This window comes from Podarcis pityusensis (genome assembly GCF_964106645.2).
Source record: "Podarcis pityusensis genome assembly, chromosome: 6".
Classification (NCBI taxonomy): Eukaryota; Metazoa; Chordata; class Lepidosauria; order Squamata; family Lacertidae; genus Podarcis; species Podarcis pityusensis.
Genome location: NC_138030.1, coordinates 22596292 through 22618043, shown reverse-complemented (window position 1 = coordinate 22618043; position 21752 = coordinate 22596292). Strand labels below are relative to the sequence as shown.

The following is a 21752-nucleotide window of genomic DNA, read 5'->3' as shown; positions in this document are numbered from 1 at the left end:
GTGGTGAAGATGCCCTTAGGGCAAATGGGCATTGCCTCACCAATTTCAGTCTGCCCTGAGCCAATCACCATTGTCTGTCTGCCTTCTTACTTACAACAAGCCCAGGGGATAGCACTCTTTTTCAGCCTCCTCCTCCCTAGGTCTCAGTGCTTGTAGGGAGGTAGGGGGAGCCAGCTACTGTGGGCTTCCCTGCCTTCTGCCCTACCAGTCCCAGGGGGCACCAGCCACCACTGGAAGATAACAAAAACTCATGAGTGCTCTCAAACTGTATAGAATACTTAGAGGAGCAGGCAGGGGTTGTGTATTGGTGGGAGGAGAATCTCCAGACTGAGCCAGTTTGGGCCTATTCAGGTCTTTCTGAACCGAGATGCACAACAAATACAGCTGAGCAGGCAGGGACCGCTTTTGAGCATGCCAAGAATCTGCCTCTTAACAACGGCAAGGAAAGTGTTAAGGCATAAAAGCAGTAATCACCAGCCACGAATTGATTCACTACAGGTTTAAAAGGTGGAATTAAAGCCAGGTTTTAACCAAAGCTGTCCTTTGTAAGAGAAAGTTCAGTGCTGACGTAAACAATTTTGAAAGTCTTTTATTTGCGTCTTTTTTTATTCAGGCAACGTACTAAGTATTATTTGGGGGAAGGGCAGCTTATGGAGCAACCCTGGCTGCCTCAGGCTGAGTGTGCTGATCTGTGGAAAGAAGCAAGAAGGCAGAAAAGGGGGCAGAGAGCAGGGTGGCCTGATTGACCCCTTTGGCTCAGGGGCGAGCTACACGTTATATTCAGATGAGCACCCATGTTGGTAACTGCTGAGATCTGTGGACACCCACCCCAAGTGGTGGTCACCTACTGGACTTCAGGTGGCATTTTCTCTGTGAAGTATCCTGGATTGACTCTGTCTGCTCCGTTGGGCTACTGGACCCTCCTGGACAGGATGGAGTAGAAGAAGTCTTCCTGTCCCAGTTGAGCCCTTGCTTGGGCAACAAGGAAATCCCAAGTTCTGGTGTCATTTTGTCCCCGATTCTGCCTTGCTCTCCAACTCTGCCTCCTGATTTACAAAATCAGATTGTTGGAGCTCAGTATTGTCCACTCTAACTCACTAACAGCATCTCTACAGGGTTTCAGGCAGGAGCTTTCCCCACCGCTACCTGGAGACACCAGGGATTGAACCTGTGACCTTCGGCATCTAAGGTGGATGCTCTACCACCAAGCTAAATCCCTTCTCCAGATTTCATCCTTTGGTTCTAACATACTCACCGGTCCTGGCTATTGCTTTGCCTCACTGCTCTCAGCTCAGACCTTGTCCCAGTCCTGACACCCTGATGGTCACTTTCAGCAAAGAGAAGCTGCCTTGGGGAGGGAAGCATTCTAAGTGAAAAGTTGGAGGAGGAGGAGGAGGAGGAGGAAGAGGGTGGAATGGTGTGGTAGAGAAATGCATAACCTTTTCCTTGCCAGGTGCTGTGCTCCAAATCTTAACATGCAAGGGTAAACACACATTTGGCATCTGTCAGAGGAGAAAGCTGCTATGGGGATTGGAGAAGGCCATGATTTGGAGAAGAGACACAGAGACCTGGCCCACCAAAGAACAGTTTAGACAATCCTATTCTCCTCTCATAGGAATATAGAAAGCTACCTTATGCTTAGACCATTGGTCCATTTAGCTCGTTGTTTACACTGACCAGCAATGGTATTCCAGGGTCTCTCCTAGCAAAGCCTGGAGATGCCAGGAATTGAAACTGGGACCTTTTGCATGCAATTCCTGAGCTCTACTACTACGTCTGGGGGTGGGAAGAAATTTGATGCAGTCTACATTTAAATTCATACAAATTCATACTTTTCTGAAACAACATGCAAACTGAAACACAGCTATCCTTCAAAATTCACACACCTCTAAATTTTGCAGTGCAGTTCTCCGGCCAAGCAATGTGTATAAAAATGTATATATTAAAGGGTGAATACAATGCAAATAAAGTCATATAACAGTGAAAATAACATACAAATAACATGCATTACCTTATTATCTTGCAATGCCCTTTCAGGGAGAAGGATAGGGACAAAACTTGCAAAATTATCTTGCAACGATGTTGATGTTAGGCAAAACTGCATATAAAATGTATATAGTAAAAGAAATCCACAAAAATGCTGATTAATTTTCAAGAAAACTTTTTTTTTTAAAAAAAATTGCAAACTGATGTGAAGAGTTGAACTTAAGACTGGAAGAATCAGAAACAGACAAAAACTAAAACTGATGCATTCAGCCTTCCCTAGATACCACTGAGCCACAGCCTTTCTCCTACTCTTCTGCTTAAAATCACCCTTTTTTCATAAAAAAAGACTCAAACAGCCATTGTGTCTTTAAGCCCCAGTCAGCATACCTTTGTGTGTGTATCTGTGTGTGTTTATAGGATTTGTGCACAGCATCCAAGAAATACCTTCAAGGTGGTTTTTACAACAGTCAATAAAAGCAATAAAATCCAGGCAACTGACACAAGAGCAACAACAATAAAACAGCAGAAGCAGTCCATAACAAAGAAACAAAAGCCAACAGCTAAAATCACACATAAAAGGATTTGAAATGTCATTAAAAGCCCAAACTTCACTTGGCAACCTGAAAGATGGCAAAGATAGTGCTAGGAGAACACGTAACAAAGACAGCTCAGATTGAAGATGCTCTGGAAGCTGGATGGGGCCTCATAATCATCATCAGCCTTGTGGTTAGAGAAACCCACAGGGTCACTGCCTATGCAAAAAGAAGTTTGCGTCGGTGCAATGCAATATCAGAAAGATGCTGCAAAAAGGCAGGAGCAGTGAAACTTCGAAGCTGCCATTCAGTCATCGGTAGCACTGGGGGGAAATCAGGGAACAAGGCCTGAGAGAGGATGCCTGCCCTGGTGTTGGTACACTTTCCTGACTTTCCATGGGCTCAGGACATGGCTTATTTTTCCTGTGTGCTATGGTATAAGAACATAGGTAAAGGTAAAGGGACCCCTGACCATTAGGTCCAGTCGTGACCGACTCTGGGGTTGCGGCGCTCATCTAGCTTTATTGGCCAAGGGAGCCGGCGTACAGCTTCCGGGTAATGGCCAGCATGATTAAGCCACTTCTGGCAAACCAGAGCAGCGCACGGAAACACCATTTACCTTCCCGCCGGAGCGGTACCTATTTATCTACTTGCACTTTGACGTGCTTTTGAACTGCTAGGTTGGCAGGAGCAGGGACCGAGCAACGGGAGCTCACCCTGTCACGGGGTATTCGAACCGCCGATCTTCTAATCGGCAAGTCCTAGGCTCTGTGGTTTAACCCACAGTGCCACCCGCGTCCCATAAGAACATAGGGAGGGTGTTTATGTAAAGCATGATGTGATGTCATGCTTCTGCATCATACCACTCCAGTGACAGAGTATAAACACATACAAGGTTGCCTATGCCATCACAACGATATCCTTGTTCCATCTCAACCACACACACTGTACACTGATGGAGTCTCAAGTGGGTGTGAGGATCCAGATAACCCCGTACGGTGGTCATGGATAACGCAATGAAAGCCTCGGTTCAGTGCATAGCAACAGCGCAAAAGGCAAATTCCATGCTAATAGTATTAGGAAGTGGATTGAAAACAAAGCAACCAGCATGCCCTTTATAACATATGAGCGTAGTTGGAATACTGTGTATAGTTCTGGATATTCCATCTCAAAATGATACCATTAAGTTGGAAAAGGTGTTAGAAAAAGCAAATAAAATTATCAAGGGGTTGGAAAGAGTACGTTCCCTGCACACGCAAACACCTCAAACCTATTGTTTTAGTTGCTTTTGACAGTAGAGAAAGATAGTGAAGGAGGGGCATGGCAAAGTTTACAAAATTATCCAGATTTCCCACCTCCCCACACCCAGTAGGACTAGAATCCAGTCACCTAGATGGAAATTACTGGCACCTCCAGGTAGGCCTGAGAACATCCTTTGCCTGAAACTCTGGAGAACTGTTGCCAGTCAGTGTAGATGATACTGAGGTAGATGGACTGTTGATCTGACTCAGTATCAGGTAGCTGTTTATGACATATTTATGGAGGGAAAAGCAATCAATGTTTTTAAACTTCCAGTTATGGAATCTCCAGGTTGGGGGGGGCAGTACCTCTGAATGTCTGTTGCTGACAGGCAAACAACAGGGCAGGAGTGTTAAACTTCATGCCCTGTTTGTGGGCTTCCTGACAAAATCTGCCTGATAAAATGTTGAACTAGATGGTAAAGGTAAAGGGACCCCTGACAGTTAGGTCCAGTTGCAGACGACTCTGGGGTTGCGGTGCTCATCTCGCTTTATTGGCCGAGGGAGCCAGCGTACAGCTTCTGGGTCATGTGGCCAGCATGACTAAGCCGCTTCTGGTGAACCAGAGCAGCGCACGGAAACACCGTTTACCCTCCCACCAGAGCGGTACCTATTTCTCTACTTGCACTTTGATATGCTTTCAAACTGCTAGGTTGGCAGGAGCAGGGATTGAGCAACAGGAGCTCACCCCATCGCGGGGATTCGAACCGCCGACCTTCTGATCGGCAAGACCTAGGCTCTGTGATTTAGACCACAGCGCCACCCGCATCCCAGATGTAACTAGATGGTACCCTTGCCTTACCCAGCAGGACTCGCCTTACGTCCTTAAATGTCTTTCAAGCATCAGCTGTAGTGTGAATTTGAACTGATAATGAACCAATTTGTTCAAATCCAGACAGCTGATTGAATGAACTTTTTTTTTTACTTAGATGACAGCTCTTTTTAAAAAATAAAATAAAAATGCATAGTTCTTTTTACCTTATCTGCCAGTCAAGCATTGTAGTTTCCATGGTGATTTTGGTCTAGACTTAGAACTGAGCAATACTGCCCCCTGCTGATGAAACATAGAGAAGCATCCTGCGGTTTTAGCGGAGAGCCTCAGTGGTCTACTAAATACCGCTTTCAATCATAATCAATTTACATAACAAAGCACTGCCTGTTTGAGCTCATCCGTTTCCATTCTAATATGCCGAGAGCCACTCTTCCCTTCTCTTCAAATTGTCCTTTTAATAGGGGTATAATGCCTAATTGGGAATATGGCTAGATGACACACTAGTGATTTTGCTTCACATCTGTAGGAACCACAAATAGATGTAGAGTGGTGTCAGCATCGCCCTAGAGCCGGTGCACCAACTGGACTCTTGCACCTCAACCCCGACTGGGCTAGGCGAGCTGGGTAGCACCGCCAGAGACCTCCTTCTCACAGGAAACGGTCACAGTGCTGTGGACTCACAGCTCAGAGCTGAGAGCACCGGATTCACTGTCTCAATAATACAGTCGTTGCGCAGCAGAGTTTTGCAGAGTCTTGCAGAGTATAAACCACTCGGAGAGCAGCTCTGTAGAATATCTTCCTTTTATTCTATAACTACAACTATGATACAAAGCTATATACAGAGCTGAATATTCTAAGCATAAATCAATGCTACACTGAGAGTCTGCAGCTGCTCTTAGCAGCAATCTTATCTCTAGGATCTCTAACACTCTCACTCTCTCCGATACACTGACTGACTGACTCTCTCTCACACACACACTGATATGTTGCTGGGCAGAATAAGTAGATAGGCAGGACACGCCTCCTTCTCTCTGGAGAGTCAGCAGAGACCATCAGGAGATGATCAGGAGATTCTTGTGTATGGGAGGGGTGAAATCTCCTCATCCTCCCCCATTTCATCCGACCATTTCAAGAATCTTTAACATAACTGCAATTTGCACATACACTCCAAAAGTTGTTCTCTGCTTACAACCTTGGTTAACATATCTGCAGGTATCTCTCTCCCAGCATATAAAACACTTTTACAATACCATTGAATAAGCAGCTTCTGGAAAAATCTTCACACACATTTCTTCCTTTCAAATACAAATTGACATTTCTAATTAGGCAGATTTGAACAAACAATTTTTCAGAACTCAAATACACGCTTTCCTTCAAATATCAGGTAAGGAAATAAATGCAGCGTTCTGTGCTATTACTCTCAGCACACTTCATGCCTGGTTTAAAAACCCCACCAGAGTTTCTCGTGACCGCAGTCTTTGCAAACTCTTCAGAAAACCTTTTCGGTGGTACACCCTTGGTTGTTCTCTCGGATCTACGCAAAACTCTCTGATCCTCTTGTTCTGGTGCTTCCTCCTCTTTGGGAGAATGGGGAGCTAAAGTATATGAAGCTGCTAAGTCTGAGTCAGCGTCAGACTCACCTGAGGCTTTTGGGGTCTGATAATCTGTGCCATCATCTGGAACTACATTGGCATCAGGATTATCATCACCAATAACACTTGCCTCCCTCTTAACTTTCTTTGCCCCTTTTGCACCATCATCACAAATGGGATGGCACTGAAAAACGCCAACTCTGTCCCATTGTGGATTGTCATCAATACTCCTGGTCAGCCTTATGGTTTTCGTGTCTGTGATCAGAACACGATAAGACCCTTTCTCATATCCTAGGAAAACACCATGTTCTCCACGCTTGCTCAGTTTGTCACCCTGCGAGGTGTGCACCCAAACCTCCGAACCAAAAATTTTAAAATGCTTTACACATGGCTTTCTTCCGTGAAGCATCTCATATGGGGTGCAATTTACACTAGACTGGTATCTCCTGTTATACACATGACAGAAAAACGAAAGAGCTTCAGCCCAAAAAGGATTGGGCAGCCCTGAATCATGTAACAGCGTTCTGATTCCTTGCTGCAGAGTCTGGTTTACTCTCTCACATAAACCATTCTGCCAGGGTGATCTGGGCGTGGCTGTCCTATGCTCAATGCCCTGTTCAGAAAGAAAACTCTCAAACTCTTCTGAACAAAACTCTCCACCCTTGTCTGTGAAAAGAAAACGTACATTCTCATTATGTACATTTCTGAGCCATTTACAAAACTGGCGAAACTAGGTAAAGGCTTCAGCCTTTTTCTGCAGCATATAGACCCAAACATATTTCGAATAGGAGTCTATCAGAACCATGAAAAACCTTGAATTGCCTCTAGAGAGCGCTAGAGGCCCCACTAAGTCTGCATGAATGACTTCATATGGTTTCTTGGCCTCTCTCCCAGACTCTGTACCTTTGGGAGCTTGCCTTGCCTTACTCTCAGCACAAGAAACACATTTCATGTGGTAGGGACATTCTTTCAACTTCATACCCTGAACCATATCAGGCATTTTTGCCACAGCCTGGAAATTCAAATGACCATAAACGCGATGGTAATAATGAATACATTGGTCATGCAACTTCTCATTCTTATCTACAGTTAAATTGCAACACTTTTTCTCAGTAGCTTCTGCAGTGCCTGTACCTGAAACAAAAGGCAATTGGTACAATCCATTTACACATTTTGCATACAGAATGAGCTTGCCATCTCTAAGAATTTCACAGCGAGATTTAGCAAACACCACCTTAAACCCTTGACGATCAAGCTGGGAAACACTCAACAAATTGTCCTGAATATCAGGCGCATACAGGACATTCTTAATAGTTGCATTCAGGCTCTTTAAGAACACAGTTCCCTGAGCCATACTCGTGAGAACTGTCCCATCTGCTTGATGAATTTCTTTCTCTTGCTTCTCAAGCTGAACAAAGAGATTCTTATCTTTGGCCACGTGGTTTGAACAGCCAGAGTCGACCACGAAGAAACTCCGCCCACGTTGACTGGAACAAAAAGAGATCAAGGCCTTTGAAGTAGCAGGTGCTTGGGGATTTCTTCCTCCTCCCCCTCTGCCTCTGAAGTTTCCCTTCTTCTTTGAAGACTTCTTACACTGGAAACTCAAATGGCCTTGTGCTCCACACGAAAAGCACCGCTTCAGTTTCAAAGCTTTAACAGCAGCAGTTTCACTTTCACTTTCCCCTGCTGAAGACTCAGGCACATTTTCAAGCATATTTTTAACAGCACAGTCCCGGCTTTCTTTAACAGCCTGTCTGCGATCCCACTCATTCAAGAGTACGCTAGACACATAATCTTCTGTTAGCCGGTCAGAAGGCATTGTGGAAATCTGGGCAGCTACTCCATCATAAGACTCATCTAGGCTATTGATCATCAGCATTGCAAACACAGCCTCTGAAATAGCCAGGTCTCGCTGAACAAGGTCCTGTCTGAGACGCTTTAATTGAGATAGATGGCTAGGCAAATCACCACCTTTCTCCAACTGCAGCCTGCACAGCTTCTTAAAGAAAATCACACTGGAACCAGCATTTTGTCTAAGATGCATATCTCTCAACTTATGCCAAACAGCTTGTGCAGTCTCTTGACCCTCTAAGTTCACCAGCAAGTGGTCTGAAACACTCAAAATAATTGTCCCTCGGGCTTTCATATCTGCAGCATGCCACTCAGCCCAATCATCATCATCCTTATCTGGAGGGTCATCTTCTATCGTGTGAAATAGCTTTTCCCTCTGTAAAAGCGCTTTCATCTTTACTTGCCAAACTGCATAGGTTTCAGGCGTGAGGAGAGGAAAGGACAGAGCCATCTGGCCAGAATGTGCACAGGCCATGTCTGCTATTACTTAGAGCAAGACACTTCCCTCGTGCAGCACAGATAAAGCCTTGACTCCTTCAGCCACTCTCTCTCCCACTCAGAGCGCAATTAACAGGCAAACAGGGATGCTATCTTCTTCCTTTGGCAGTCAGCAACATACCTCCATAAATCAAGCAGCAGCAACAGCAACAGCGGCAGCTTGAACACTCTGCTCCAAAACAGCTCTGCTTCTGGGCACCGCAAATCAGTCCAGCATGCAGCGTCCGTTCCACCGTCCGGCAATCAGCAACAGAAACCTCTGGCGACTGGGACGCCTGGGACGCCTGGGATGACTGGAACAACGCCAGGTCAGACGACTGGAACAACGACTGGGCCCATAACCGATGTCAGCATCGCCCTAGAGCCAGTGCACCAACTGGACTCTTGCACCTCAACCCCGACTGGGCTAGGCGAGCTGGGTAGCACCGCCAGAGACCTCCTTCTCACAGGAAACGGTCACAGTGCTGTGGACTCACAGCTCAGAGCTGAGAGCACCGGATTCACTGTCTCAATAATACAGTCGTTGCGCAGCAGAGTTTTGCAGAGTCTTGCAGAGTATAAACCACTCGGAGAGCAGCTCTGTAGAATATCTTCCTTTTATTCTATAACTACAACTATGATACAAAGCTATATACAGAGCTGAATATTCTAAGCATAAATCAATGCTACACTGAGAGTCTGCAGCTGCTCTTAGCAGCAATCTTATCTCTAGGATCTCTAACACTCTCACTCTCTCCGATACACTGACTGACTGACTCTCTCTCACACACACACTGATATGTTGCTGGGCAGAATAAGTAGATAGGCAGGACACGCCTCCTTCTCTCTGGAGAGTCAGCAGAGACCATCAGGAGATGATCAGGAGATTCTTGTGTATGGGAGGGGTGAAATCTCCTCAAGTGGCTGGTCCTTTTACTGCTCTGATCTTGAGAGCAATATGTGCCCTCTTTTATTTCTTTGGGATTTTCTATTCCATTTGCTTGCGTGCCTGCTTGCTTCTTTCTTTCCCCCCTCTTCTGAAAGCAGGAAGCACCCTAAGAGGGACTTAAAAGCAGGGCCTCTGCCCATGGAAACAGAGCCTAGCTATCCTGAATAGTAGCCATTGATAACTGTGATTAATCTAAAATGGAAATGGAAGCTTCTGATAATGGCTGCACTGGAGGAGGGGGAGAGGGTACCAGCCCAAGGGTCACTGTGGTTCATCATAGCACTAAGTCATGGTCAAGCACAGGAGTGGGGAACATTTTTCAGTACAGCAGGCCAGATCGCTGTCTGTTACTACTCCAGTGGGTCGACTTTGACAGGTGGGTGGGACAACCTACCTGTTCATCATTATGATGTTGGTTGTCCCAACCACCTGTCAAAGTCCCACAGACGGTTTGGGGGCAAGAGCAGACATTCAAGCTGGAGGGGCTGTAGCCTTCATACTCTGCTTATGGGCTTTCTAGGGGCCCCTGCCTTGATCACTGGTGATGGAAAGAGATTACTTGACTCCATGGGCCTTTGGTCTGATGCAGCAGGCATTTCCCTTTATCTCAAACCAGGGAGAAGTAGTAGTTTCTGACAATCACAATTGTACCCTGATTGATCCTTTACAAGGATTTGTGGACAAAAGGGCAGAGGGATACTACTATCCCTGAAGCAATGTGAAGTAACCAGGGTCACTTCTGCTTCCTTTGCTGCTGCCTTCACACCTTCTGTGGTCCTTCAGAAAAGCCCTTGTTTAGACATAGGTTTCCCACAATCCTCCTCCTCTAACCCTCTTCCAGCCTCCAAGACTGTGACTCTCTCCCCCACAGTCATTGCTGACACCTGGTTTCTGACATCACAAATAAATTATGTCACAGCACTTAAGCTTTCACATCATTCATGGCTCCCCAAGCCCTGAAAGGGGCAGTAGCATCTCAGAGCCAGAGAAAGCAGCCACCTATTTCTCATATATCTTGCCTGTCTGCTACAAACCCTGTTGTTGAAGCTCTTAGAAAACCACCTGAGTGAATATGAAAGCCTTGGAGAAGAAGAAACAATGTCCAAAGGTACCTCATCTTCTTAAGAAACCAGGAGTTGGCATCATTTACTCAAGGCTCAAAGTGAGGGGTGAAGTGGGGGCGACAGAAATGCTGAAAAATGGCCTGTTGATTTTTTTAAAAAACCCAGAAAGTAGTGGAATTTTCTGGTACATTACAAAAAATGTTATGAGAATCTATTCGTCCCTGGCAGGTAGCCTTTCATACTGATCCAAGTGCTACATATTTGTAAGCAGCTATAGATCCCACAGAGGATAAAGCAGCAGTGAGTTCAAAAGCTTCTAAAGCCGTGGCTTTTATTAAGAACATCAAAAGAGCCTGGCTGGATCAAACCATAGACCTATCTATCCCAGCCTCTTGTTCCCTACAGTGGCTATCCAGATGCCTGTTTACTTATTCATTTACTTAAGCATTCGTATGCTACTCTTGAGCCACAGAGGCTCCTGCAGTGGCTTACATGCTAATCGATAAAAACAAGACACCCCCTGCCTGCAGTGTTATGTATATAAATTAAATTTTGATGATATGCAAAGTAACAGAGTAGCTTACAGCTAGGAAGCTAAATAACTCTTCTAGGTGAGCGATAGCCTTTCTGTAAAGACTATACAATGTCCAGACTATTTATATTCAAAAAAGCTTTATTTTCATAAACATATAACTGAGATGAATATATTTACAATCTCACGCTTATTCAAACATGGGTACGTTCTCACTTGAATTGTAGTCTTCTTCCTTAGACCTATAAACAAAACTGCATTGAAACTTGCACCTCACTCAGGCCTTACAGTTTCTTATGAAAGGTTTTGCTTTCACCTCAGCAGTATCCTCTTTGTTCCTTACAGAGAGCTCCTGCGCAGATTTAGAGTTCTCCCCCTGTCTGTTTCACTTCAGACAGATCACACTGACACAACACTTTCCTCAGCAGTATACTGAGAAGGCTCTCTCAGCAGCCATTCTCCTCTCTCACGCACAGAGAACAGAGAGCAATTAAAAACCAACAGTTACTGGAATAACAATCACATTAAACAGGACTGTTTCTCAAGAAGTTGTAGGATTCTTCCTCTTCTTCAGGGGAACTATCATTAAAAGAATGATTAAACGTTAATAGATAGACAGACAGACAGATAGATAAATGAGATCTGTTAAAAACATACAGACAATCACAATGAAAGCAAAGTAGATTATTGAAGTGGTTCCCACACACTTCCCTGCTGCATAAACAACTTGAAAATTGCTGAAGGTCTTTGGTGGACCACTTAATAATTTATACAGCAATTCTGTTGCAGCAATTCTAATGTTCTGTGCTAGATGCCGTATGACTAACGTCATATGTGTTGTTTAGTCGTTCTAGTCGTGTCCGACTCTTTGTGACCACATGGCTTTAAACACCAGTGCTGGGAGCATGCTAGAGGCTGAGAAGGTGATAATATTTACACAGTCTTTATGCAGTTCAGATTGCATGGAGAGAGGCAGTGGGACATGAACACTAGCCCTACCCCTGCTGTTTATGTCCCCCACTGGGCCTACTTCCATGCTATCCAGCCACCCTCAGTGGTGGGGAACCTTCAGCATACAAGCCTAATTATTTAATTATTTGTTAATTAGACCACACATTCACCAGGCTTTCCCCCTTCAGGCCTTCCATGTCGGAGAGGGGCTAACTCACATGACACACACCCCGCCAATGATCTCATATCCTCCAACATTTCTCAGATGAAAATAGGGACGTCTCATTCCATAATGATAATGTTACTATTTATACCCCACACATTTTAAAGAGTTGTCCCATCCACTTTGGGCAGCTTCCAGCATATATAAAAACATAATAAAACATTAAACATTAAAAAAAACACCCCTACCCTATAAAGGATTGCCTTCAGACAGCTTGAGGGTTGGATAACTCCATACCCTCCAACATTTCTCCAATGAAAATAGGGACGTCCTAAGGAAAAGTGGGACATTCCGGGATCAAATCAGAAACCAGGACGGCTTCTGTAAATCAGGGATGTCCTTAGAATATAGGGGCACTTGGAGGATCTGTGATCTGAATCACATGGTGGAGACTCATGCGTAGTTCTAAGGCACTCAGCAGGCCCGTGTATATGATCTTGCCCTTTGGCCATCTTTGTTTTCTCATATGTATCTTTTTTTTTTTTTTTTTGCAGTCTCTCCATCCCTAAATAATAATGGCTCTAGACATGATTTAACAGTTATATAAATAGGCTGCTCCTTCTGAGCGACTCATGCGTTCTGTGTAATATTTGCTTCTTGCTCTTTATAACCAAGTTATAAAAACACTGCAATTCAAAGGGTAGGCTCTGTTAGTGGCTTTGACGTGGCTGACTCAGTAGTCTAATTCATCCAGTCTCCTCCGCAAGTTGAGCTGGTTCCCCACTTCAGGCATTTCACAAGGATGGCAGTGAGTACACAGCAGAGGGCATGGGGCCAGTTTTTGTGGTACCCCTCTCCCCCCCCCAAAAATCCCACAATAGTAGGGTGCAAGCAGAGGCCTGTTACACACTGTCTAGCTTATTCACCCACCACAGTAGTCGATACTACATTATAGCATTATTTTTAAAACTGCCACCCGGCCCAATTTTAGATCAATTGGACTTTATCCTAAGGGTATAGTTCAATGGCCACTTGCATTTAATTCCTCTTGATGCAGCAGACAAAGTTCCACAAACGAAGTGCGTTGAGGACAAGACGTCTTTTGTTGTCCCCATAACTTTGCTCTGTCTTTCTCAGATCATTGATGTGGAGAGTGGAGCATCTCAGACAAGCAATTTGGTACACGTAAGGAGCCACCTAAGGAGGGTAAGATGCCATTTTGTTTGCCTGTTGCAAGGTTTAAAGCCTAAAGTTAGCTAGCATCATTTGGGGAGATGCAACTTCCTTGTCAAAAGCCCCACCATGTCTACCAGTTTAAAGACTGGTGCAATATTTTTTTTGTCAGGGATGGAATGCTAACCCAAGAAGAAAGTAGCACACACCCAACCCCAACACAGAGATGATCTGAGGCAACCAACATATTATATCAACATGTAGCTCCACAGTGGACCCAGCCTTAAGGAACTAGGCCAAAAGCAAACATAAAATTAAATCTAAAAACCTTAGGCATTTTGGAGTCTGCTGGAATGTGTGTATAATATCGTATCGAAACAAAATGTTAAAAATGAATTTTTATTTTTAAAAATATTTCTGTCTTTTTCCTGTTGACCTCACACAAGTAAACAGTTAACTACATTAGTCTCAAGATAATACTAATAATGAAGCAGGCTGGGCTCACTCTATGGCAACTTCTTCAGATGTTGTGTGCTCTCTGTATTTTCTGTACCTGCACAGATAATAAAGAAACTGGTTCTCCTCAAAATGCTCAAGAGTCCAAACCGCAGAATCGAGTGGCTTTGTGAATTAGCGCACAAGTACAGGAAGATGTTAGCGATTGGAAGTGCTCTGGCTTCAGGTGCTTCCTGCTCTGGGTAAGTGACCATAGGTAGGGATCTGTGTGCATACGTGTGTTTATTTTGCTAGAATATAACAAACAGGGCCCTCTGAAAGTGTGCGTGTGACTATATGATCATAGAATCATAGAACTGGAAGGGATCTGTTATGGCTTGGTCTCTCCCACAAACGTGAGATGACTCTGCCTGTTAATTATTTCAGATATATTGCTGAAACAACAAACTAAGATGGAGCTCCTCTACTCATCGTCCTCCCCAGAAGATGGAGTTGCCTGGACTGAGCCCCTCCCCCTTCCCCAGCACGAAAGCCCCCACCTTCTCTTCCGGTATCTTTAGAGCTTCTTTAGAGCTCTTTAGATTCTTTATGTTAAGTTGTGGGTGAACACATCAGACGACACAGCGATTCTTCAAAACAGCTCTTGTTTATTCACTGGCCAGAACAGAACTGAACTGAAGGGTTCAGCCAGCCTGCTTATATAGAGCTCCCCTACAACGCTACAGTAGCAACTTTCTGTAACTAGCCAATCACTGAACGTCACTTTCAATCCCCTATTTACATATGTGGACCTGAGTGGAAACTATCTACAGTATCCCCCTGCTGGCCCAGGGTGAGAACTTCAGTACATAACACCTTAGATCTTTAGAGGACTTTTGAGATCCTACGAGATTTGGGAGAGAATGCTTTCTGCATTCCAATGTCTGACTCACTATTGGAGCCCTCACGCAGCAGCCTGTCACTCTGGCCCTGTCTTTCACCTCCCCTTTGTTCAGAGCTCAGATTACAGCTGCTCTCCCCCTCCTTTCTGCCTTCTGCTTTTAACTGTTCTCTCTCTATGCCTGCTTCTTCTTCTCCTGTCAGCATCTGAGCTTTGCTGACAGGATCCCAAGGGTCATCCAGTCCAATCCCCTGCAATGCAAGAATCTCATCTAAAGCATCCATAACAGATGGCCATTGAACCTCTGCTTAAAAATATCCAAGGAAGGAGAATCCATCACCTCCAAAAGGAGTTCATTCCACTGTCAAACAGCTCTTACGGTCAGAAAGTTTTTCCTGGTGTTGAGCTGGAATCTCTTTTCTTCTAACTTGAATCCATTGGCTCTGGAGCAGGAGAAAACAAGGTTGCTCCATCTTCCATATGACAGCCATTTTTATATTGGAAGGTGGCTACGATATCTCCTCCCAGTCTCCTCTTTTCCAGCTCCTTCAGCCATATCTCATAAGGCTTGGTTTGCAGAACCTTGATAATCTTGGTTGCCCTTCTCTGCACACGTTCCAGCTTGTCAACATCCATCTTAAATTGTGGTCCCCCAGTTGGACAAAGTATTCAAGGTGTGGTCTGACCAAGGCAGAACAGAGCGGTACTATTACTTCCCTCACAAGGAGAAGGGGACGACAGAGGATGAGATGGTTGGACAGTGTTGTCAAAGCTACCAGCATGAGTTTGACCAAACTGTGGGAGGCAGTGGAAGACAGGAGTGCCTGGCGTGCTCTGGTCCATGGGATCACGAAGAGTCGGACACAACTAAACGACTAAACAACAACAACATTACTTCCCTTGATCTGGACACTATACTTCTGTTGATGCAGCCTAGAATAACATTAGCTTTTTTGGCTGCTGCATCACACTGTTGACTCACGTTAGGCTTGTGATCTACTAAGACCCCTAGATCATTTTCACATGTACTACAAGCAAGCCAGGTGTCCCCCATCTTATATTTGTGCAGCTAGTTATTCCTGCCTAAGTGCAGAACCTTACATTTGTCTCTGTTGAAATTCATGTTGTTAGTTTTGGCCCCCTTCTCCAGTCTGTCAAGGTAATCTTCTGCGGCATTAGCTACCCCTCTCAGTTTGGTGTCATCTGTAAATTTGATGATCATCCCCTTGATTTACCTGATATTGGGATATGGGGATAATTCAGTGTTGGGGAAAATTGGGTTCCAAATTCCTCTCAGGGTCACAGATTATTTGTTTTGATGTTTTTGGTTAGTTGGATCAACTGCCACTTTCTGCAGCTCCCCTCTTCCTTGCCCACTACTTCCCAAGTGCTTTCATTTATTTTTTATTTCCAGTGTGCCCTGAAAAGAAAAAGTCTTCTTTTCTTTTCATCCCTCAGGTTTGTACAAAACTAGAAAACAGCACAAGCAAATTTACCATTGCCTATCTGAATGCATTTCCACTCTTTTTGGGCAGGGAATTTTTTTAAAAACCAAACCAAACAGAACAAGGTGCACATGGGCCCTGTGAGTATTTCACTGGCATGACAGAATCAACAAACTATAAGGCAGGGACAAACACAAAGGGGAATGCCTCCTGGTATGAATGGGAAAGGCCAAAATTGCTCCTCATGTACAAATTTAAAATAGTTTAAATATTAAACTATTCATTTAATTCTAAAGGGAGGGGGAGTGGATGAAGAGCTACATAATGCTCAGATGTGGGTGAGCCCTAAATTACAGTCATACCTTGGTTTTCAAACAGAATGCGTTCTGGAAGTCCGTTCGACTTCCAAAATGTTTGGAAACCAATGCGCAGCCACACTGATTGGCAGCAGGAGCGTCCTGCAGCCAATCGGAAGCCACAGAAGCGGCATCGGATGTTCGGCTTCTGAGACAAAGTTTGCAAACCAGAACACCTACTTCTGGGTTTGCAGCTTTTCAGTTCCAAGTTGTTTGTGAACTAAGCTGTTCAAAAACCAAGGTATGACTGTATATGGAAGAAAAAACTAAAACAATGAAAATCCATAACAATGCTTCCACCCCGCTCATGTGACAGGGTGTGCACCTCCTCTGAGGAACCTCCAGCACCTAATGTCAGCGTGATTGATGAGCCTGCCATGGAAGTTGAGGAAGTTGCTATAATAGACAAGGTAGATGAGCCTAAATCGTCAACTGAGGCAACATCCCCAGAGGCGGCTTCTTCAGAATTGTATGAGGCGCTCTCCTTGAAAGGCCTGCCCCACCGGATTCACATGCCTGCGCGCAGAGTGCTCTGTAGACCATCGAATTTGAGATGGGTCAAGCCGTGCTGCACACGATCATGTAGTGAGACTCTGGAGCATGTCGTCACCATCCCTTATTCAGAATGTCAGAAGCGGCATCCAGTAAGCAATCAAAACTGCAATTGTTTTTGCCAGGGAGGTGGGCAGAGATGAAATTTGTGGGGGTTTGCCTCTGGGTCGATTGAGTGTATGCAATCGGGTCTCTCCTAAATACCAGATCTAAACCCAGATCTAGTCCTGCTTTGGCCTGAAGAGATCTGCTGCATGGATCCAGAAACTGTAGGCAGAAGTTTAGGCAAGTGGGTTTAATTCAAAACAGAATTTAGGCTGATTAACAGCAGTTAGCCAGTGCTGTAGTGGTAAATTTTGAAGAGTGGGAGAAGCCTTCATTGCCATGGAGGTAGCTGTGCTATCCATTATTGTTAGAAGCTTCAGTTCCGTTCATAGTTTCCTGGGAACTCCATTGAGCTCAGTGGAGCTTACTTCTGACTGCACAGGCTTATCCTATGTGAGCTTTAACAAAGTATCTTCAGTCAGCTTAAATGCAACTTTTAGCCTTTAATTAAATATCGAAACAATCTTGCAAAGAAGCATTACTGTTTAAACTGCTGGCCTGAAGTAGAAATCTCATCAAAGAAAAGGAGATAAGTATCTAGCCTTTGCTTCATAATTTCCCTCATCCTCTGACTTTCACTGTGCTAAACTGTCACAAACTTGCAAGGTTCAGCATCACCTCATTCAGTGGCCAGAGCAAGGCGAATCTGCCCATTAACCGAGTGCTCCGGCAGATGATGATAGAGCAGGAGTAAGCGGGGGCGCGGGGGGGGGGGCAGAATACCAGCTCACAATCCCCTCTCCTCCACTACTCTTGATAAATCAGGTTCAGGAAAGTTTAGGTCACAAGCCCCGGCAAGAAATCCACTAGCTGTCTCCCTGAGCTGTGAGTTTGTTCTCATTTCCAGTAAACAGATTTCTGAAATGACATTGGCAATAGGAAGGAAAATTTTTCTTGCACACACCGTCTAAGGGAGCCCAAACTGCACTTTAGACTTTCCACAATTTATTTATTCCTGCAATTTATTTAGCATGGGATAAATGGAAAGGCTTGGGTGGATTGCCTTGCTGCAAGGTGGTAACTTGATAATTAGGGCATTTTGTAGGCCAAGCAGGGTGGAATGAGCATCTGGCAAGGCCTAGGAAAAAGGTTTAAAGGTAAAGGTAAAGGTACCCCTGACAGTTAAGTCCAGTCACAGACGACTCTGGGGTTGCGCGCTCATCTCGCTCTATAGGCCGAGGGAGCCGGCGTTTGTCCGCAGACAGTTTCCGGGTCATGTGGCCAGCATGACTAAGCCGCTTCTGGCGAACCAGAGCAGCGTACGGAAATGCCGTTTACCTTCCCGCCAGAGTGGTACCTATTTATCTACTTGCACGTGATGTGCTTTTGAACTGCTAGGTGGGCAGGAGTTGGGACCGAACAACAGGAGCTCACCCCCGTCGTGGGGATTCAAACTGCTGACCTTCCGATCGGCAAGCCCTAGGCTCTGTGGTTTAGACCACAGCAACACCCACATCCCTAGGAAGCGGGTTTAGTCTATTTTAATTTCCAAAGTGGAACAGAAGATCCCAAGGGGCCAAAACCTCTTAAGCAGCAGTAGTAATAAATAGTAATAATAACAATAACCACACAGAAGTAATAGTAGTATTTCAGAATACTAAATTGGGAGTTCTTACATTTGAAAATCCTTGATGCATCTTGTCTTTTAAGAGCCGGGACTGACTGGAATGATTCTCATTTCAGAGGTTCTGAAGATAGTGAGAGGAGCCTGGAAGACATAGATCTATTGCGTGTTGATTCATATTCCTGCAATAAAGGGGATATTGAGCATCCTTCAAACACAAAACTTGTCTCTGGCTTGAAATAAACATGTGTGTGAGTGTATGTGCCAGAAGCAGGGAGAAGCAACGAGGAAAGGAAGCAGATGCATTTCATTTGCAAACATGAAAACTACAGATTGACAACTTTCCCCATCTCATGGAGAAATATAGCAATACAGCTGCTACAGATCTAGTTGGAACAACAGTTGCCCATGGTTGCTCCTGGGGAGACTTCCGTATACAGAAGAAATTGCCTTTTTTAGTTCACAATAAACCTCCATCTGCTACAGAGCTTGATCCCAAAGAAGTGAAAGCAGACTCAAAACTCCAAGGGGTTTGCTAATGTTCCAGGAAGGGCTGTCAATGCATTGCAAGTAGAGGAGACCTGTCATGACATATTTGTAAAAAGAAGGCCTCTGATTATCTCCAGGCATAAGACTGAAGAAGAAACCCGGGGGGGGGGGAGGGGATTTGAAAGGGGGAAATAGCAGCCAATATAATACATTTTGAAATCACCCTCACTGTAGTTATGATGTCACTAGAATGAATAACCGTACAGCCATGCCTTAGACCCACAAAGGAACCACAGTTCTTTGCTATATTGATAAAAGCCCTGCCTTTGTTCACACTTTGAATGGCTTCTACAAGAGGTCTGTGGTGGTGGGACTATGTAGAACAGCCATATAATCAGAGGATGACACAAATGGAAGCACAACTTAGACAGAGTCTGGGCAGGCATAGTAGTTAGTAACACCAAAGCACCTCAGCAGGTCCCACCACTAACAGTGCTTTGAGAGCAGCAGGTGGCTGGGCTAAGCCACCATTTAAATTTCTCCCACAATGCTCCAGAGCAATTAACTATTTCAGGGGCATTGTGGGAAAATTAAAATGGTGGCTAGACCCAGAAATCTGATGTATTCTGAAGCAGTTGTCTATTACTGCCCACCAAGGCCCACCCAAAGGTGAAGCGACCTACTGCACATATTACCACACTGGCATGAAGCCATGTGAGATACTTCGAAGAGATTCAGGTAACGGGAGTTTTGCTTGGATCAACAATGACATCTCAGTGTGAAACTGGTGGAAAAGTAGAATTTGGCTCGGTATCTGAAGACTAGTATTAGTGTGACATTCTGTATGCCACCCATGTACCCCACCAACACACCAGTGTTAAGAGGAGGTGTGTAAGGAGAAAGATCTAAGACTTCTGCTATAAATCACATTCATCTTGCAAGAGACTGGAGCGATGTTTCCCAAACTTGGGTCTCCAGCTGTTTTTGGACTACAATTCCCATCATCCCTGACCACTGGCCCTGATAGCTAGGGATGATGGGAATCGTAGTCCAAAAAATGCCAGTGTCCCAAGTTTGGGAAACACTAAACTAGTGGTTAGTTCACCTTAGTCAACACTTCTTATTCACAGCCATAGCAAAGGACCCTACTTGTAGCAAAGTGAATTAATTTCATCCCTAGACATCAGGAACACAACAGAAATTTTCAGTTTTCTCAGTCTTTCTGAAGAAAACTTTGTGGCCGTCGTTACTATATGACATCAAAGAAATCTTTGAAATCCCTTCTGTTCTTTTCATCTGATTCCCTGAGAAAGCAAGTTCTATCTACAAATGTATCAAGAACATAAATAAAATTCTGCTGGATCAATGTCTCATCCACATCCAACATCCCGTTCTTACTGTGGCCCAACCAGATGCCTAAGAAAAGCATTTCTTCATTTTAAAATGTACGTGCTGCTCTTTGCCTAGCAGCTCTGAGTAATTTGGGATGTCATCTCAGTCTTACTCTGAGTCAGATTTCACAGTCTCTTTCCACCTTTCACAATCTTCTTTCCAGACCCCACAAAATATATATCACCTCCTGCTTTATCATGCATTCCACGTACTCTGTTGGTTCTCACTCTTTTAATTAGAGAGAATGGAACTAAGTAATGAAGGTGAAAAGGAGAGGACAAAGACAATAATAGGGATGGGGACAGTGTGCCATCCCTGGATATTGTAGTCAGGAGCTGCAAATCCTCCTCAAAGAGTTATATTGCTGGAGCATCAGTTAAAACACTGTACATTAATTAGAGATAAATCTACAACAGCAAACACAAGCAAATGATGAAGGATTCAACTAGCCTGCCAATGGAAAAACAAACACAGCAAAATCCTAGTACAGGCATCCCCAAACTCGGCCCTCCAGATGTTTTGGGACTACAACTCCCATCATCCCTACTAACAGGACCAGTGGTCAGGGATGATGGGAACTGTAGTCCCAAAACATCTGGTGGGCCGAGTTTGGGGATGCCTGTCCTAGTAGCTGTGAACACTTGTATGGTGTGGAGTAAGGGTCCCCTATCCTTTTATGCTCAGAGGAACATTGGGAAATCTAAGTAATGGTTTTGGGCACCACAAAATACACATTTCACAGAAGAAAAACCAGCAATGCTCAGATATCCTTCCCCACAAAAGAGGGAGAAAACCTAGATTTCCACCTATCGGGGGAAAGCTGGTAATCCCTTCTCAACCAAACAGCTCTCCACAAAACCAAAAAAAAGCCTCAATGCTTTTTAAAAAATATATAGAAAATAGGAGCGTCAGGGGCCTTGGAGGGTGCCAAAGTGCATCTGAGGGTGCTATGGTGCCCAGCAGTTCCATGGCTGGGGACTCCAGATGTGAAGAAACCCCTAGCTTGGAGACACAGAAGGAGCGTCTTTATACAGTCATGTTGTTTAGTCGTTTAGTCGTGTCTGACTCTTTGTGACCCCATGGACCAGAGCACGCCAGGCACTCCTGTCTTCCACTGCCTCCCGCAGTTTGGTCAGGCTCATGTTTGTAGCTTCGAGAACACTGTCCAACCA

General features: G+C 44.7%; 1 protein-coding gene and 1 long non-coding RNA gene across 4 annotated transcripts; one reads left to right on the top strand and one right to left on the bottom strand.

Annotated features, from left to right (window-relative positions):
• Positions 1–576: 576 nt before the first annotated feature.
• Positions 577–10325, bottom strand: LOC308478955. Of its 2 annotated transcripts, XR_013987399.1 has the most exons (4): positions 10225–10325; positions 4796–4871; positions 1256–1348; positions 577–1046 (listed from the first exon to the last, which is right to left on the bottom strand). It is a non-coding gene; the product is annotated as an uncharacterized lncRNA (long non-coding RNA). The 2 variants fall into 2 exon arrangements; XR_013987400.1 differs by lacking the exon at positions 10225–10325 and having other exon boundaries at positions 4796–5130.
• A 69-nt stretch (positions 10326–10394) lies between these two features.
• TP53TG5 (TP53 target 5) lies at positions 10395–18921 on the top strand. 2 transcript variants are annotated; one of them, XM_081009150.1, is made up of 5 exons: positions 10395–10566; positions 13306–13374; positions 13903–14039; positions 16795–17122; positions 18819–18921. In XM_081009150.1, the coding sequence occupies exons 1-5, from the start codon at positions 10531–10533 to the stop codon at positions 18825–18827; spliced, it is 579 nt and encodes a 192-aa protein (XP_080865276.1). In that variant the 5' UTR covers positions 10395–10530; the 3' UTR covers positions 18828–18921. The 2 variants fall into 2 exon arrangements, with proteins under 2 accessions (XP_080865276.1, XP_080865275.1); XM_081009149.1 differs by having other exon boundaries at positions 18786–18921.
• Positions 18922–21752: the final 2831 nt, after the last annotated feature.